At 44.3% G+C, this 19,188-nt stretch overlaps 1 protein-coding gene across 2 annotated transcripts in view; it reads left to right on the top strand.

Moving 5' to 3' along the window:
• TRERF1 (transcriptional regulating factor 1) overlaps positions 1-15,446 on the top strand; it is a 197,145-nt gene extending 181,699 nt beyond the window's left edge. For both annotated transcript variants that reach the window (XM_089677823.1, XM_089677822.1), the window contains exons 14-15: positions 1,658-1,866; positions 6,887-15,446. In XM_089677823.1, coding sequence (XP_089533949.1) covers positions 1,658-1,866; positions 6,887-7,211 — 534 coding nt within the window. In that variant the 3' untranslated portion in view covers positions 7,212-15,446. The remainder of the gene's footprint in view (positions 1-1,657; positions 1,867-6,886) is intronic.
• Positions 15,447-19,188: the final 3,742 nt, after the last annotated feature.

Below are 19,188 nucleotides of genomic sequence, written 5' to 3' on the forward strand. Positions count from 1 at the left end.
TGTTTAGCGTGGAAAGATAAATGACTAATTTTCTCTCATTAAGCTTGCCAGCTGAACGAGAGAAATCTAATAGTGTATGGCTAGCCTAAAAAATGTATAACATATGCTGTGTATGCTCTATTTTATTCCAGCGTGATATTTTATCATTTATTGACCAGCATACTTGCACAGTACAGCACACTCACCCCCTACCTTACTATCCTGCAGTGATGGTGGGTCCTGGATCCTGTTATCACTTCATCCAGGTCAGCAATGGTACAGGCTTCCTTTAGATCAGGGGTGTCAAACTGGCGGCCCTCCAGCTGTTTGCGAAACTACAAATCCCATCATGCCTCTGCCTTTGGGAGTCATGCTTGTAACTGTCAATCTTGCAATGCCTCATGGGACCTGTAGTTTGGCAACAGCTGGAAGGCCGCCAGTTTGACACCCTGCTTTAGAGTATCCACTCACTTATCTTTAATTTAGGTTTTCTACAATTTTCTGCAGTCAATGTACACAAGACTCAGAGTGCCCCTGGGCAGAACAGCAACCTTTGCCAGTTATTCTTTGCTATGCATCCTCTGCTCCTGAACAGCTTGGTAGAAATAGGTGAAAGGTGTGTTTCATTTCTCTCTCGATGGCCAAGCCTTTCTATGATTTGAATGGGGTGTTCTTGAAGCGTATAATTGTTGCCTGAAGAGACCTACCCATGGTTATAGCTGGGAACACCTAACCTACAGAATCAGAAACAGGTCAGGATGTGGTGGTCTGGAACACCAGAGAATTTCCCACATTATAGAGCTTTGCACAGGGGATGGAGAGATGAAAAACAGAAGCCTGGGACCATATATAATGTGAATATTTTTAATCTTAAGGCCTCATGCACACATCACATTTTGAAAACTCTCCTAGACGCTTTTCCTCCTGGCAGCAGCGTTTTTGCAGAAAAAATGAATGGCGCTTATAAAAGTGTCTAGCTCTTTTACAAGCATTTAGGTGCATTTACAAGCGTCAATCTCTTGGGGCATTAATTCATTTCATTGACCAGAATAATAATTTATTCTGGCCATTGAAATAAATTAATGCTTAAGCGCTAAACGTGCCTAGTGTTAACACGCGGTCACAAACGTCAAGTGTTTTTTCTGCCAAAACGCTGCTGCTCCTGAACACACTGGCAGTGGATTTTTTTTTCCTGCCTCTAAACGCTCCTGCTACTAAACTAGGGTTGCTACCTCATCTCTTTAAAACCGAACACATATTAATTATACAGCTTCTGTGGCTGAATAATGTGGTAATTAAACTCACTTGGTGCCTTATCTGCATTAAATTAGCCTCGAAACCTGTATAATTAATATGTGTTCGGTTTTAAAGGGATGAGGTGGCAAACCCTACACTAAACGCTGCAAACATGCTATGTGTGCGTGGACACATAGGCTAACATGGAAGGGCGTTTGGAAACAGGAAAAAAAAAACCCAGACACCACTAAAAGTGTCAGTAAAAACATCCTGTATGCATGAAGCTTTATAGACCAAAGAAGCATTGCACTATTTTGCTTAGATTTTGGAGTTTAACTGGAGAATTACTTTAACTTGCAAAGACTAAGACTTATGTAGTTATTTGGAATAAAACCGTATCATGCAATGTGGCTTTAGCTCTGGTCATTTGTGTTGTTTGCAGACCTTCTGCTCCAGGCAAGCATTGAACGGTCACGCTCGTATCCATGCGGGGACGAGTGTTCACAGCAGAGCGTTGTCAGCGGCTGGCGCAAGCAGACAGAAGTCTGGCACACAGACTGGATACTGTTCTGTGAAGAGCTCCCCCGCACACAGCACCACCAGCGGAGAAACCGACACCACGTCTGTGTTCCCCTGTAAAATCTGCGGCAAGTAAGGAAGAGTCTTATAATGATATTTCCATTCTTTAAAAAATATATGCCAAAAGGGAAGTCTGCAGTTTAACTTAAGAGCGATAGGTAGAATGCATTGGATGGGGAAGGAAGGGAACAGTGGACAGAGGTAAAATGGGGGGGTTTGTACTTTGGATGTGGTTGCTGAGGCTGGTTTAGGAGATCCGTGATGCCAGTACTCAGAATCAAGATACAATCCTACACAAGTTACATTTTTTTTTTACATTAAACATAATAGCTTTATCCATAGTTGTTGCAGAGTTACAAGGCAGTACAGCTGTGTATGGTTATGTGAAGCAAGATATATATTTTGATCAATCTGGAGGGGAGAGACCTAAATTGTAAAGTGACAATGCCTCCTGATATTATAATTATTATTATTATACAGTATTTATAAAGTGCCAATAGTTCGCTCAGCGCTGTACATTACAAAGGGGGACAGAACATGTGACAGAACAATACCAATACAATGCAAAACATGAGGGGATTGAGGGCCCTGCTCTTTCGCGCTTACAATCTAGGAGGGAGGGGATGGTGGCACAGGAGGAGAAAGCTGTGGGGGGTGGAGTGGTAGGCAGAGTGGAGGAGGTCGGCAAGTTATCAGGGGGTGGGGTAGGCTTCCCTGAAGAGATGGGTTTTCAGGGTGCGCCTAAAGGAGAGGAGAGGAGGTGTTAATCTGATGGGTTGGGGCAGGGAGTTCCAGAGGAATGGGTGACACCCTGGAGAAGTCCTGGAGGCGGGCATGGGAGGAGGAGACCAGGGAACTAGAGAGAAGGAGGTCTTGTGAGGAGCGGAGTGCGCGTGTTGGGTGGTACTTGGATATTAGGTCGGTGATGTAGTTCGGGGCAGTATGGTGGACGGCTTTGTACGTCAGTGTTAGGATTTTGAATTTGATCCGTTGCGCAATCGGAAGCCAGTGGAGGGATTGGCAGAGGGGGGTGGCGGAGACGGAGCGGTTGGAAAGGTGAATGAGTCTGGAAGCCGTATTCAGGATCGACTGAAGCGGGGATAGCCAGCGGCGAGGCAGGCCAGTAAGCAGGGAGTTGCAGTAGTCGAGTCGTGATATGATGAGGGAGTGGATGAGCTGTTTAGTGGTTTCTGGGGTTAGGAACGTGCGGATTTTGGCGATGTTGCGGAGGTGGAGTCTGCATGAGTTTGTTAAAGATTGGACTTCGGGCTGGAAGGATAGGTTGGAGTCCAGAATGGCACCAAGTACTCTGGCCTGCGGGGCAGGTTTGATGGTGGTGTTGTTGGACATGATGGAGAAGTCAATGGGGGGTGGGGTCCGGGCTGGGGGGAAGACAAGAAACTCGGTTTTGGAGAGGTTCAGTTTAAGGAAGTGGAGCAACATCCAGTCTGATATGTCGCTTAGTAGGTGTGTGATTCGGGCGGAGACTGAGGGGGTGAGGTGGGGGGTTGAGAGATAGATTTGTGTGTCGTCGGCATATAGGTGGTAGTTGAAGCCGTGAGAGTGTATGAATTGGCCAAGGGAGGAGGTGTAGATGGAGAAGAGAAGGGGCGTGAGGGGGAGGTGGTAGCATTATAGGTAACGCTGAAAGAGCGTTGTGACAGGTAGGATGAGAGCCAGGAGAGAGCAGAATCTCTGAGGCCGAGGGAGTGCAGTTTTTTGAGGAGGAGGGGGTGGTCGACTGTGTCGAAGGCCGCAGAGAGGTCAAGGAGTAGGAGCACTGAATAGTGGCCATTAGCTTTGGCGGTTAGCAGGTCGTTGGAGAGTTTGAGTAAGGCGGTTTCGGTGGAGTGTAGGGGACGGAAGCCGGACTGTAGGGGATCGAGGAGGTTGTTGTGGTTGAGGTGAGAGCATAGGCGGGTGTAGACTAGGCGCTTGAGGAGTTTGGATGTGAATGGGAGCAGGGAGATGGGTCTGAGGTTGTTTGGGTCATTGAGGTCCAGGGAGGGCTTTTTAAGTGTGGGGGTGATGTGTGCATGCTTCAGAGGGGAGGGGAAAGTGCCGGAGGAGAGGGAGAGATTAAAGATGTGGGTGACGGAGCATAGGATGGAGGGGGAAGGAGGTTGTAGGAGTTGTGAGGGGATAGGGTCGAGGGGGCAGGTGGTGAGGCAGGCATCAGAGAGGACCTTGGAGACTTCCTCGATGGTAGTAAGGTCAAAGGTGCGGAGTGTTGAGGGGGCTTCACTATGAGGAATGTAGGGTGGGGTGGAAGTGGAGGTCAGAGCAGTGGTTGGGCCGTGGGAGAGGGGAGATGAGGGGGTAGCTGTGTGAGAGGGGACGGGTTGAGAGGGAGTGTGAGTTGCGGCGATGTCCTTGCAAATTGTGTCAATCTTGTTTTTGAAGTGATTGGCAATCTCAAGGGCGGTGAGTGAGATGCTGGGTGGAGGTGGGGGTGGAGAGAGCAGAGAGTTGAAGGTGGAGAAGAGTCGGCGAGGATTGGAGGAGAGGGCCTTAATGAGGGTCAGGAAGTAGGCTTGTTTGGCTGCGTGGAGGGAGGAGGTGTAGGTGTGGAAGGCAGATTTGTAGCGGGTGAAGGCTTGTTGGGATTTGGTTTTGCGCAATAGTCGCTCCAGGGCACGACTGTGTCGTTTGAGGGTTTTGGTGTGATCAGTCTGCCAGGGCTGACTGAAAAAAAGCAAACACCCATAGTCAACACATGTATATGTGTGATTAAACATGACAGCTATCTTAAACCAAACTCAAAGCCTATGATTGCTGAAAAGACATATAAACTAAGTCAGCACCAGCATATCATATAAAAAAAATGCATGATCCCAAATAGTAATAAAATAATCCAAAATAAACTAAAATGTGCTCTTCCCATTAAAATGAAAGTTCATGGATTAAATGGTACAATTCCTTGTGAATCCATTTTCACTGTGCAAATCACCCCGTGCACTTGCATGACTCTCCACCACACACCGCACTCACCAGATGATATGTGACCCCTTGTATACACAAGTAAGTCAATATGCATTTCCCAGCACCCGATGTATTCCAACACTTGCCAAATGGCCTCCACTCTTCCAGGTCCTCTGTGAGGGCAATCCACCCCTTTAAGACTCACTTTACTCCATCAAGGTACTCAGTGGGACTCAGTACAAGGCGAACCATGGCAAGATACAATTCCTTGTGAATCCACCTTCACTGAACAAATCACCCCGTGCATTTGCATGCTTCTCCACCACACCACACTCTCCAGATCATATGTGACCCCTTGTATACACAAGCAAGTCAATATGGGCTTCCCAGCACCTGATATGCTCCAACACTTGTCAAATGGCCTTCACTCCTGCAGGTCCTTTGTGAAAGTAATCCACCCCTTTAAGGTTCACTTTACTCCAGGGGCCAGTTTACTGTCCTTCAGACTTTACGGGGGCCAGACTGTGAACATTGGGAGCAGCAAATGTCCCAGCATCATTGGGAGCAAACATTGCCCCATCTTTGGTGTTGTTGGTTTCAATTGTTGGTGCCATTGGGCAGAGCTGTGCCCCATCGTTGGTGTCATTGGGAGGAATTGTGCCCCATCATTGCTGCCATTGGGGGGAATTGCTCCCCTTTGTTGGTGTCATTGGGGGGAATTGTCTGAGCCATTGTTGGTGTCAGTGGATGAAGTAGTGCTCCAAGGGCCAGATAAAAGCAAGCAAAGGGCCGAATTTGGTTTGGAGACCACTGCTTTACTCCATCAAGATACTCAGAGAGATTCATAGTACAAGTCGAATCATGGCAAGACAAAACAAGGGATCTCTCATAGTGTTTACCATTTATTGATTAAAATAAGCGTAAAAGCTTCCATATGCACTCACAATGAAACCTATGTGGCAAATATATAATGTTACCAAATCATGGAATGCCACTATCCATTCCAGGCGAAACGGAAATGATGTGTCGGAAGTCCCACCCAACGCGTTTCGTCGCTAGTGTGCAATGTCCTCGGGAGCCCAGCATTCATCTCCACTTACATGTGCACATTTAAACGGAGATGAATGCCGGACTGCTGTGATAGTCATTACTGCTTCGCATGGAACACACACTGGAATGCAAAGTGGCGTTCCCCGGCTTGGTAACATTACATGCTTGTCGTATAAGATTAATTGTGAGTGAATATGAAAGCTTTTATGTTTATTTTAATCAATAAATAGTAAACACTATGAGAGATCCCTTGTTTGTCTTGCCATGGTTTGGCTTCTACTTTGTCCCACTGAGTACCTTGATGGAGCAAAGGGAACCTTAAAGGGGGGATTGCCCTCACAGAGGACCTGGAAGAGTGGAGGCCATTTGGCAAGTGTTGGAATACATCAGGTGCTGGGAAATGCATATTGACTTACTTGTGTATACAAGGGGTCACATATCATCTGGTGAGTGCGGTGTGTGGTGGAGAGTCATTCAAGTGCACGGGGTGATTTGCACAGTGAAAATGGATTCACAAGGAATTGTACCATTTAATCCATGAACTTTCATTTTGATGGGAAGAGCGCACAAGCACATTTTAGTTTCTTTTGGACACTTTAGTTTATTTTGGATTATTTTGTTATTATTTTTGATCACGCATGTTTTATATATGATATACAATCACTGTCTTATTTTATGTGTCTTTTCAATGCCTCCTGATAGCCTACTACCCAAAAAGGTATACTCAGCCATCCACGGTCCTTTATCACCTTCCCGCTGCAAGAGTCTGTTGTGGGTAAGCACCTATGTCAGAACTTACCTGATTGGATGGCATCACCTCCCCATGTAACAGTGTTTGAACTTTGTGATTGGCCGCTCAGGTCTGACTGTCACATGGGAGAGGTCATATCCGCCACCATCCCCCAAAGCCCTGCTCCAACAGAGCAACTCAGTGAGGGCTCCAACGGGGCGTGGAGCTTACGTGCCCAATCATAATAGTTTCTCGTGAAACTACATACCTCAAGTCCCCCCTCCCCTATGGCATAGAATATCAGCTGACCTCTGTGAACAAAGTGCCATTGCACTACCCATGGGTAGTAACAGAATAATGAGCTCCTTTCTTGTTCCCCGTTCTCTCCAGGGTCTTCTACAAGATCAAGAGCCGGAACGCACATATGAAGACTCACAGGCAACAGGAGGAGCAACAGAAACAAAAGGCTCAGAAAGCTGCCATGGCAGCCCAAATGGCTGACACTATTGCTAGAACCCCTAGAAGGACTACTGTGCCCTCTGATGGCATCATGCTGTTAGACCACTTCAATCTTCTGAAACCCACCGAGGAGGATTTTGATGATGACGTGGCCCAGGATCTACAGGATGTCTTGGAGGAGACTGAAGTAATGCACTCTTATCTATTACTGGACGATGAGGATGTGGATCTCCTGCAGGATGGTACTGACTTGTAACCTGCTGTCATAGCTGGTCAGCATAATGCGACTTGCTATCAGGATGTCTTGTACCTCCTTCGTTGAGCGGATTATACACGTGGATACTTATACTGAGGAAACTGCAGTGGTATACATTGCAAAGATCTGTTCGGGTGCCTTATTGCCACTAACGTAAACTAATCGTCTGGTGACTATGACGAGCAGTTTGGGGTTTTATGGTATGGACTGTTCCATTTTATGCTTTGCATAGAAAATGTATTCTTCATTAAAATGGTTTTAATTGTTTACACCCAGTTGAAATCAGTTGTATAGATGTAGAACTTGTATATGTCTCCGTCTAGCAGGACGGTTTTTTGCAATAGACACAAGGATGGGGTTTCCTAAAATGGCAGCACTTTGACTAAACTAAGGGGCTAAATGGGTTGATTGGGGAAGGTAGGAGTGTTCAGTCTAGTTCCTGGGCCGTGATGTGGGATGCTGTCTGTGGAGGACATCGTCTTTCTGTGTTACTACGCCTCTGTGTCTTAGACTGCGTAAACACATGCACTCATTTTTTTGCAGCTTGGCAAGTACAGCAGAAAGACAGGCCTGCATGTAAAGTGGACCTGTCAGAACCTTATGGTGTCTTCTGCTACCCTTTTTTAGCCAGAAAGCCCTCTTCTGTGCTGCCCTTTGTGACGAGAATCAACAGCTCTTAGGCAGTGATGCCCTAGATATCCCCAGTGGGAGCGCTCTTAATGACGTTGCAGGACTGAAGTCAGGAAAGTCAAGCCCTTTGAGACAAAGGTGAAACTAGTAACAGCGAGGTGCATTGAAGAGGGTTTTCAGGTTCAAGAAATTACTATGGTGACTGCTGTTAGGGAGGACTTTTATACAATGTCAAAGTTTAAATTGGCTTCCACATTCACTTTGAGGCTATGAGGAGCTCCACATCAGGATACATTTTGGTGCTTTGATAGTACTTCAATGGGTTAGAAAATTTTCCACAACAAGCTCCTCTGACTGCAGCGCTCCAATGACTACCTAAAGGTGCTCCTTAAAGCAACCGTCCAAAAATGAAAAATGGACAAATATGGTTCCCCTGTAAAGCATAGCTGTTACAATGACCTATCCTGCCACCTGCATTGTCGGTCTTGGCTATCTTCAAGAGCTACAATTCCTGGAGAATCCTCTTCATCCAACGCACCTTCATATACAGGGCCATTGATAGGGAGGTTAAGCTGGTCTTCCTGTATGGGGAGGTGGAATTACTGGCAGGGTGGAGGCCCTGTCATGCAAGCAGTATGGGACCCCACTATTTCTATTGGCAGTCCCACTCAGAGTTATCAGATTCCTGGTGCCTAGCTGAGTGATGTGGTTCCTTCTATGGGCTTCTACATCATTGGAGGACAGATTAATGATGTAGGCCAGTGGAGGACCAGGAATCCCAAACGCCCCAAAGTATTTATTGGATGAAGCACTCCAGAGACCATAGGTCTTGAAGAGAGGGAAGATTGACCATAGGATAGATAAATATAACTGCTCTTCTTTACAGTAGGATCAATCAAAAATAAATATGTACATCAATACGGACAATGCAAAGATGAATCAAGTCTAGAAATATAGACGTCCAAGTATTCATGTCCAGATAATTGATGGATACGATGTTATATGTCATATAAACAGCCTTTCTTTACAGGGGAACCTTATTTGCCCATTTTTAATTTTTTGACAGTTGCTTCAATGCTGAATTTCAGGTACATTGGTCCAGCTTAGACCAGTGTAAGTATGTATGTGCCATACCTGTGCAATCCTGCTGGAAATTACTGTAGTAGGCACTGCTACTACAGTCATTGCCTCTGGCTTTTGGGTCCAAGGTGAATCAACGTAACTATGTAAAAATTGCCATACCTGGAATTCATCTTTAACCCCTTGGCGCCAGCACCTCCCAGCCCTTTGAGGGGTTTGTGACGGGGTTTAGTGTCATGTGACCACCATGATTGGTTGTCATGGCGGTCACATGATCAGAAAACTCCACAAGTAGCAATCATGACCTTTCCGTGAGGCACCAGTAAATGTTCTGGGAGCACGCAGGGTGCGCGCTCTCAGGACATCTGTTTACATTTGATATGCAAATATGTGGCCCATCGGTGCCAAGGCCCAGCCGCCGAGAGGCCGCATATTTGCATGCGCTCAGAGCCAAGGATTTAAAGGGGAGTTCCACTCACCCTGTCAAAAAATAAAAGTCAGCAGCTACAAAAACTGTAGCTGCTGAATTTTAAAAAACAGCCACTTACCTGTCCCTCGGTCCCGCAGTGTGTCCCCCACAGTCCGTTTCACCGGCCGTCCTGTGTTCTAGGAGGCCGGCATCTTCAGTGTGGGCACCCGGCTGTGACTGCTCGCGGCTTCACAGCCGGGTACCCAGTGCGCATGTGCGAGTAGTGCTGCTCTTCATGAATGGTCCTGTAGTCTCTGGGACCTGTCATGTGTCCCAAAAGACTACAGGGAGGGAGGACACCTTCCGTTTCCGTTCGCCAAGGCGATCGGACCGGAAGTGGGAGCGGGTACCTGTCAAATTCGGGTACCCGCTCCCTGCCCCCCAAAGGTGCCAATCTTTAATGGGGAGCGGGGGGGGGTCAGTTCTTAAAGCGGAACGTCCCCTTTTGGGTGGAGCTCCGCTTTAAGGTGAATCGCAGTCAGAGGGATTTGTTAATGCACAGGATTATTTTCACCTGCAGGTGGCAGGGCAAGGGATTAAAACACCTCTTCTTTAAAAGGGAATCTTATTTTCTCAGCTTTAATTCTGCAATGGGGTGGTTTTTGCACCCTCTAGCACATGAGAAATTAAAGTGCAACTGAACCCTCCTATCCTTTTCAACCAGGGAAGCTGCCATCTTAGCCTCTGTTTGATCTGCAACTGCCATGGTGCTGCACATGTGATCACTTATGACACCAGCCATTTGATGGTCTGACAGTTTGGTTGAGAGCACAAGCAGCTGTGACAGTTTCATTCCCGGCATGTCAAAAATGTAATTGTATTTTGAAACAGTTTAGTTCCACTTTATTGGGGGTTTTTTACGGGTTTAGTTCTGCTTTAATGAACACCAGTGAAAACTTGAAATGGAGAGCATGGTTTGCACATATTGAGCCCTTGAGGCTCCGATCACACTTGTACGACTTGTCGTGCGACCTTGGACACATAAAGTCGCATAACAAATTGCAGCCCATTGTTTTCAATGGCACCCAGTCAGATCTATGTGACTCAAAGTCGCAGCGACTTTGAAAAGGTTCCTGAACTACTTTGATGCGACTTTGATACTTTGACTGTCATAGATTGTAAAGTTGCATCAAATTCACATCAAAGTCGCACTGGAAATTGTGTAACTTTGAAGTTGCACAAGTGTGAACGGAGCCTGAGGGTCAGCCTTAGCAACCTTAGCCTACAAATGGCAGCCAACTCAGGGTGTGGATGCAGTGGGTGCCCGCTTGGTTTCCATGCAATTCTCTCAGCAACCTATTTTTTGCTATTCTCAGAAATATGTAGTAAGCAATTGATCCATTTTATGGCAAATCGATGCAAAAGTATAGGGACAAACAAAGGAAACTGACCGATAAGAGGAAAAATTGATAAATTAGAAAGCCTGTGACTGCCAATGTGTTTGGGAATAAGCAATATGCTCAAGAACGTGTGTACAGGTCAGGAGCTCTGCTTCCTAAAATCAGTCTGGAGGGGGGTGCTCTGGGGGGGTAGTGTTGGACTGATTCAAGCAGTTTTGGGCAGCATCAGAGTGCCATGTTTTCCCAACCTTCAGTTATGTCAGATACCTTTAGGTCAGTAAAATGTTTTCTTCCTATATATTTCTATGCAGAACTAATATAGCTCACATCTACTGGCCTGCATTTCAAACCAAAGAGCTGCTGGAGATCTCCTTTCACTTGTGATGGACTTGTCACTTAGCAAGGCCCTCTTCTTGGTTGCTGATCGTGATTCCTGAGGACATTCATTGAAAGGCCTATTATGGTAACCAGTCCATTTGGTGGGAATTATGAATACAGCTTCTGGATGGGTCGCAGTAGGTGGAAGATTTGCTGCACAGGGTATTGTACAATGTTTGACGCAAATTGATGGAATATGGGATTCTATTATTGCAATGTTCGTATGAATGTGTTTTTTTTTTAGAAGGGTATTTTGTTATACTGTTTGTATTCTGTGTGTAATTTAGTATATTTGTCATTGATGCGGGCTGTCCAACATGAAAGGAGACCTGTCACCTGATAGAATGGGGGGGCTGCCACTGTTGATTTCTCCTTCAGAAAATGCTAGATTCCTGGCAATCATGATGTTCTTCTTTCAGTATTTGGGTATCGGATCAAATTTCAGACAGAGAGTCCTGATTTATCTACCTATTCAGGGTCGGTTACTCAGGATGTATTGATATCAGTGGTTCAGCATAAAAGCCAGGTAGTTTGCATTTTCAGAACTGGGTCAGCAATTGCAGCCAACATTTTTGTTGACGGGTTTACTTTAAAGAGAACCTGACCTGACCTAATACATTTCAAAGGTAACAGCAGTGCTGAAATGCTGCACCTCGTGGTATCTCCAAATATCTGTGGTAGGCTTTAAATCCATTGCTGTGACTTTATGAAGACGCTCAATATATTTCCACTGCACAATTGCCTAGACACACCTGAACAAAAAGGGGTGCTGTAAACACCAGGTTGACCAGTATCAGCACAGAGAGGAACATCTGATGGAGAGGATGAAGAAGTCCTACGTGGCCTTGAAACATTGCACCCGCACTTATTGTGATGTGTTGTTATTAATCTTGGATGCAAGGGTCTCCTTAGATAGGACCATATGTCCTCCAGCACACCTTGGATCCATAGTCAATAGTCCAAACATCAACCTTCTGTCAGGCATGTGATGATGAGGAGACCTTAAACCCTTTGCACGTGCACTTATCGTGATGTATTGTGATCACCTTGGATCCACAGTCAATAGTCCAAACATTTATTTAATGTGATAACATCACGTCATTCGATACTTGGGGGTACAAATTTCTCCTTCACCCACTGGCTACATATCCTATAATATCAAACCCCTGTTTGCCCTAATTAAACATACCTCTGGAGTCATCTTCCCTTGGGAATTATGGGAAGAATTAACCTAATTAAAATTATTCTGCTCCCAAAAATACTGTATTTGCTTTGGCACACCCCTGTAGTCCCCTTTAAATTCTTTTGCCTTATATACTCCATCCTAATTCCTTCGTTTGAGGATCCAACTGCCATAAACTAGCCTGGCGAGCATTAAAACACAGATTCCCTTGGAAAGGCGGCTATACCTGGCTTTAATTTATTCTATTTAGCCTCCCAGCTTTCCCATTTGTTCTATCTCGACAAGCAGGACAAACAGCGATTCTTGGCATTGGCAAGTTCCTATACGACCTGTTTTGATACCCATCCCTTACAGGTTATAGTTTGGGTAGTGCGCAAACCCTATGACTGACATAGCATGACCTACCACCATATGAAAATTTGCAACCTTAGGGTACGCATAACAAGGGGGCCTGCTGTCCATGCCCATGGACGCTCAACTATCTGAACTCTTAATTATCCTATCTTTGGGTTTCCAGGGGCATCTTATATCTTTCCCAAGTGTTCACAGGAGCTGATCTCAAGTCCTTTCAGGTGTTGAAGGAGGAGTTTTCCCTTCCTAAACCCATGCTTTTCAGATGCCTATAATTACGGCATGCCCTACAAGCCCAGTTGCCAAGTCCCCCTCCTCAACTCTAGACTCTCCCCATACTGACCATGACCTTTGAAGTGTGGTATCCATTGTGATGTGAACACATTAAGTAAATGTTTGGACTGTTGACTATGGATCCAAAAGTGTGCTGGTTCTTATTTTTGGAGACCCTTGCATAAGGTTGTATTTGGGGCCCCAATTTCAATGCTAACTCCTGAGTCCTCCGGGAAATAAGCCCTACCCGAGTCATTCAATCGTACACCACGTCACATTATTGATTCCAATCTGATTAGCTACAGGATCACTATAAACTGTAGGGCAAATACTCACCTGCTTCCACCTTCCGCTTCTTTGCTGGCTGGATGATTCAGACATCACTCCCTTGCTCTGCTGCTGAATAAGTTGCCAGCAAGGAAGCTGAGTCCCACTAATCCAGCAAGTGGGGTAGCTGGAAACAGGTATTTCTCTACCTCTTAGCCCAGTATACCAATCCTGGTGTGATGTTGTCCTAAAATATCACAACTGTGATGGACACTGGAGGCTTTGGCATTCAGCCATTGATGTAGCGGGGAGTGAGTATCATTCTCAACATGGTGAAACGTAGAGGCTGTACAATCGGGTCCAAGAATCCAAAGAGCTCCACAGGGGTCAAATTAAAGTGACACCAGTATTTATAGACATAATAAGGTGCCTCGGCTTCTGTACTGTTATTACCTTAAAGTGTTACTAAACCCACAAAAGTAAAATCAGTCTGTATATGCAGTAAAGCATGCTTGTTATACTATAATGGGTTAATTCTCCTCATTGTGTAAAAGGATGTTTGATCCTGTCTTCTTTGATCCTCCCCTTCTTCTACAGTCCCTAATCCATCTGCTGATAGAACAGAGCCTGGGGGGCAAGATGCACATGCTCAGTTTGGTGTGTATTGCTAGAAAGGTTTTTTTCTTGATCGCCACAGGGCCAATCAGCACTGTTCAGGCAGAGGTCAGGGGTTATGCAGCCTCATCAGGACAATCGGGAGAATAAAAATTCCTCCTGCAAGCTTTAACCAATGCTCTGCTGGACACTGATAGAAGTTACAATACTGCTGTATACTTCTCATGATAGATATTTAGCAGTTTATATTTAATAAAATAATTGCATTTTCATTTTGTGTGTACTGTGGGAGACCAGATATAGTGAATGCAGGGTCCGCGGAGACCAGATATAGTGAATGCAGGGTCCGGGGAGACCGGATATAGTGAATGCAGGGTCCGGGGAGACCAGATATAGTGAATGCAGGGTCCGGGGAGACCGGATATAGTGAATGCAGGGTCCTGGGTTTAGTAACACTTTTAGTAACATTTTAGACCAGGTCAGGTTCACATTAATTGTGCAGCTCCACAAACAGAACATGGAAATTCTCACTATTAACAGTGTCATTGGCTCTCATATACAACATTTTAGCACTTTCTGCAAAGCCTATTACATTCAGTTTAAAAAAATACATAAATAAAATCTGCATTTCAGGACCTGGATCACCTGCTGGTGGCACTGTGCCTCCCAGAGCAAAAGGTTGTAGCTCTGGTGTCCACCAGCAGGTGTCTCCCAGCAGCAAGCATCAGGTGGAAACTGATTACAGGGATCTGCTGGCTGCTGGGAGACATCCTGTGGTGGACACCAGAACTACAACCTTCAGTGCCACCAGCAGGTGATCCAGGTCCTGACACTGCACTTCTGGGTTGTTTTCCAATGTTCATAGTAGCTAAATAATGCTGCAAGCATTGGCAGGTCTTGTTAGCAGGGCATAGGGTTTCTAACCAGGGAAGCATTGTATGCCCCTGCTCTGGAGGTGCAAAGACTCCTATCTGCTACAAACAATACTTTTCGTTCTCTTCATAAAACACTCTAATATTTTTCATCCATTAAAAATGTAATTTGAGCCCCTTTTCTATCCATTAGTTTTTAGTTTGTATTTTTAACTTTTATTTCTTTTTTTCATTCTGCATTACAGCACTGAGGTCTCACTTTGTACACAACAATTTCATTTATTAACCCGGAAAAGTTCTGCTTGTGGATGATTAGCCCGGAGCTCCTCTCCAATATACCAAGCTCTGAGAATTGAGAATGTATTTTATGATAAAATGAGCCTGTTTTGTGGTTGTATTTAATAGTTGTGTTATTTTACAGTGATAAGGTGTAAATATATATATTTTTTACGTTTTTGGACTGTAAATTGTATTGAAACCCGAAATAGCCATATGTATAGTTCTATAAGAAGAAATGTTAATTACTGCCTTTGTAGTGGGATGAATTTTGGTTCTCTTTTGTCGGCCACAACGTGTACAGTTTGTTTTGTGTCATCTTCTTTTTTCTATTGTACAATACAAGCTGTATTTCTACCCAAAGCCTCGCCTGACTTTCAGAAGTGCACTTTGTACAAAGCCAAGCCTTATTAAACTAGATTGACCAGAAGAGGACGGTATTTGTTGTCCGGTTTGTAATGAAAATGTACACAATAAAAGACAATTTTGTTTCTAACAAGACTGATTTTATTTAGATTCGTCATTATTTGGCTTCTCGTGATTATTAAGCTGGTGAAAACTCCAAAGCAAAGCTCTCGATTACATAAACTGGAATGCTTGGTTCAGCCTGGTGTTCATGGCTATATCTTTGCAGGGTTGAGCAGACACAGACACACACACACTCCTGTGTCAGGAGAACAACCAACTCCGAAAAGATTGGAACATACAGTTGTGCTCAAAAATTTGCATACCTTGGCAGAAATCATGAAATTTTGTCATTGATATTGAAACAACCACAACGACTTTTTACAGAGGAGCCTGTATTTCTCCTGAGGTTACCTGTGGGTTTTTTCTTTGTATCCTGAACAATTCTTCTGGCAGTTATTGCTGCAATCTTTCTTGGTCTACATGACCTTGGCTTGGTATCAAGAGATCCCCGAACTTCCCACCTTTTAATTGATTAAAAAGTACTGACTGGCCAGGGGCGGACTGACAACTCATGGGGCCCCCGGGCAATAGGGGATCATGGGGCCCCTGTGTCCTTGCCCAAATTCAAAAAAGCCTATGAAAAAGGTACCTGGGGCATCTCATGGGGCCCCCTACTTATCCTGGGCCCTCGGGCAGTGCCCGAGTTTCCAAATGGTCAGTCCGCCCCTGTGACTGGCATATTCAAGGCTTTGAATACATTTTTAGATTCTTTACCATCTTTATAAATTTCCATTACCTTGTTATTCAGGTCTTTTTTGCTCCCTAGTATCTAGCCTGCTCAGTGCATCCTTGTGAGAGCTAACAAACTCATTGACTACACACAGGCACTAATTTCAATTTAAAAAGCCACAGGTATGGGTAGGAAATTAACCTCTAATTGCCCTTTTAACCCGTGTGTGTCACCTTGTGTGTCTGTACCAAGGCCAAACATTCCAGGGGATGGAAACTTTTTATCAGGGCCATTTGGGTGATTCCTGTTATCATGATTTAAAAAGGAGCCAAACAAATATGTGATGATAAATGGCTTGATATGATCACTATCCCTAAATAAAAGACAGTTTTAGGTATGATCTTTCATATTTTCAATATATACACACATGGTAGAAAAATATATTTGAAATATATTTTAAAAATATTCTTCCCAAATAAATTGACATATATTTGAAATGCTACACTTTTGGCCATATTCAATATATTTCAAAATATATATATTTTAAATATATTCTTCAGATTTTTTTAACATATAACAAAGTAATTTTAACATTTTTACATATATTTATAAACGCATTCCAAAAATGTAGATTTGTATTTTTAAAGACATACAGTATATTTAAAATGTATTCTTTTAAATCTTTTGTAATAAAAATGCATTTCAACATGCAGTGTGTGGGTGTGTGTATATATATATATATATATATATATATATATATATATATATATACACACACACATAATAGAAAAAAAAATATATATATATACATACACACACATATATATTTATTGAAATATATTTTGAAATATATTGAGTATGGCCAAAATTGTAGCATTTCAAAAATATTTGAAAAATAATTTTCAAAATATTCTTCCCAAATATATTGACATATATTTTTCTTCCATACGGCTATATGCCTACATTTCATGATTTCTGCCAGGGAATGCAAACTTTTGAGCACAGCTTTAATCCATTTATGGAAGGGAGATCGCATTGTTGGATTATCCAAGACCCTGGTGCCTACCCAGCGATGCGACCCTTTGGTATGTCTTGTGTGGCCCTTGGACCCCAGGAGCCTGTAGTGGAAAAATTGATCTGTAGGGCACCATTCACAATGGTGTATTACCACGCTACTACAACTAATCTACTGATTCCTGCTGCTGAGATTGACAGCTGCGTGCAGATAGCAGAGGCTGCCAATCCCGTACACTGCAATAGTAGGCTGCTGGTGGCCACAGCTATTTGTACCTGGATCTCGGCTGGATGCACAAAATGAAAAAAAAATAAATGAAAGTTATTTTCTGAATGGTGACAGTGCCAAGCAAGCGATCCCGTGTGGATACTATACAAAAGGGCAGCTGCTCGGCACAGAAGACTGCGATCCCTGTAGTTGCACAGACTACTACAGTGATGTACGGATTCCACAGGAATCAGACAGGTATACCTCAGGCATACATACATTGGTCCAAGCTGAACCTATGTAACTAACCTATAAAAGTCATACCTAACCTTCAGCTATAGGTCCCATGCACACAGGTGTTTCTTAGCTCCAATGTCTTCAGGCATAAAATCCCTTGCACTTTCCCACGCTCGAGCGGCCACAGGTGCCTTGTAAGGACGCCAATACAAGTGAATGACTGTACACAGCCCTACGCATGTAAATGGTGAACGCTCCTGCCTTGGCATTTACCCATGCATGTGCTTATGGTGCACTTCCCCAAACGTGCCATTTAGAGAAGCACCAGGTGTGACAATTTCCTTGTAGCACTATGGTGGCGAGTCACACGGCCATTCATTTTTTATTGGTAAAATATGAAAGTGCAGCGCTAACTTAAACAATGATTACACATAAGATAGATCCCATTTGAATGTGGATCGGCAAAAAAAGACGGCGTCAGTTCATCAGATGTGCTAAATACGTATACAGTCTCCAACACTTGAAGAGCCAGGGATAGTAGATATCAGAAATGATAAAGAAAAGCCAAGTAATGCACTGACCAGATAGCGCAAGTTAAAGCGCATGGGACATTTAAGACCTGTCCCTGGTACTCAGCCACTGTATCACTGGAGCAAGGCGGTGTCATCTATAGGGTGACCACTAGATGTCATCTGTCCGGATGGAAGCTGTGTTCAGCCACTGTGTTGATGGATCAGGTGGGTGTTGTCTGTAGGGTGACCACTAGATGTCATCGGTTCCAGGGGAAACTGTATCACGGATCCAGGGACGTCACTGCAGATGTGTTCTTGTTAGGCACAATCCCAGGACCTACTGGATTTACAGGCTCCCCAGAAATAAAGAGCCCGTGGAAAAAGGCCTCAAATAGTGTGATAACGTTTATTTAAAATTGAACAATCAGAAAAGAACTTACTTAGCAAAGGTACAGCTGCTTATAAACGGCCAGACCGGAGGTACATGTACAGAAGATAAACATAGCTTGGCACTTCCCTAACGCGTATCGTGTAAGTACACATCATCAGAGGGGCCCTCTGATGATGTGTACTTCAATTTTAAATAAACGTTATCACACTATTTGAGGCCTTTTTCCACGGGCTCTTTATTTCTGGGGAGCCTGTAAATCCAGTAGGTCCTGGGATTGTGCCTAACAAGAACACATCTGCAGTGACATCCCTGGATCCGTGATACAGTTTCCCCTGGAACCGATGACATCTAGTGGTCACCCTACAGACAACACCCACCTGATCCATCAACACAGTGGCTGAACACAGCTTCCATCCGGACAGATGACATCTAGTGGTCACCCTATAGATGACACCGCCTTGCTCCAGTGATACAGTGGCTGAGTACCAGGGACAGGTCTTAAATGTCCCATGCGCTTTAACTTGCGCTATCTGGTCAGTGCATTACTTGGCTTTTCTTTATCATTTCTGATATCTACTATCCCTGGCTCTTCAAGTGTTGGAGACTGTATACGTATTTAGCACATCTGATGAACTGACGCCGTCTTTTTTTGCCGATCCACATTCAAATGGGATCTATCTTATGTGTAATCATTGTTTAAGTTAGCGCTGCACTTTCATATTTTACCATTACTCTGGAGGTTC

Source organism: Staurois parvus, unplaced genomic scaffold (genome assembly GCF_062004578.1).
Source record: "Staurois parvus isolate SC_StPar_1 unplaced genomic scaffold, SC_StPar_1.0 ptg000192l, whole genome shotgun sequence".
Classification (NCBI taxonomy): Eukaryota; Metazoa; Chordata; class Amphibia; order Anura; family Ranidae; genus Staurois; species Staurois parvus.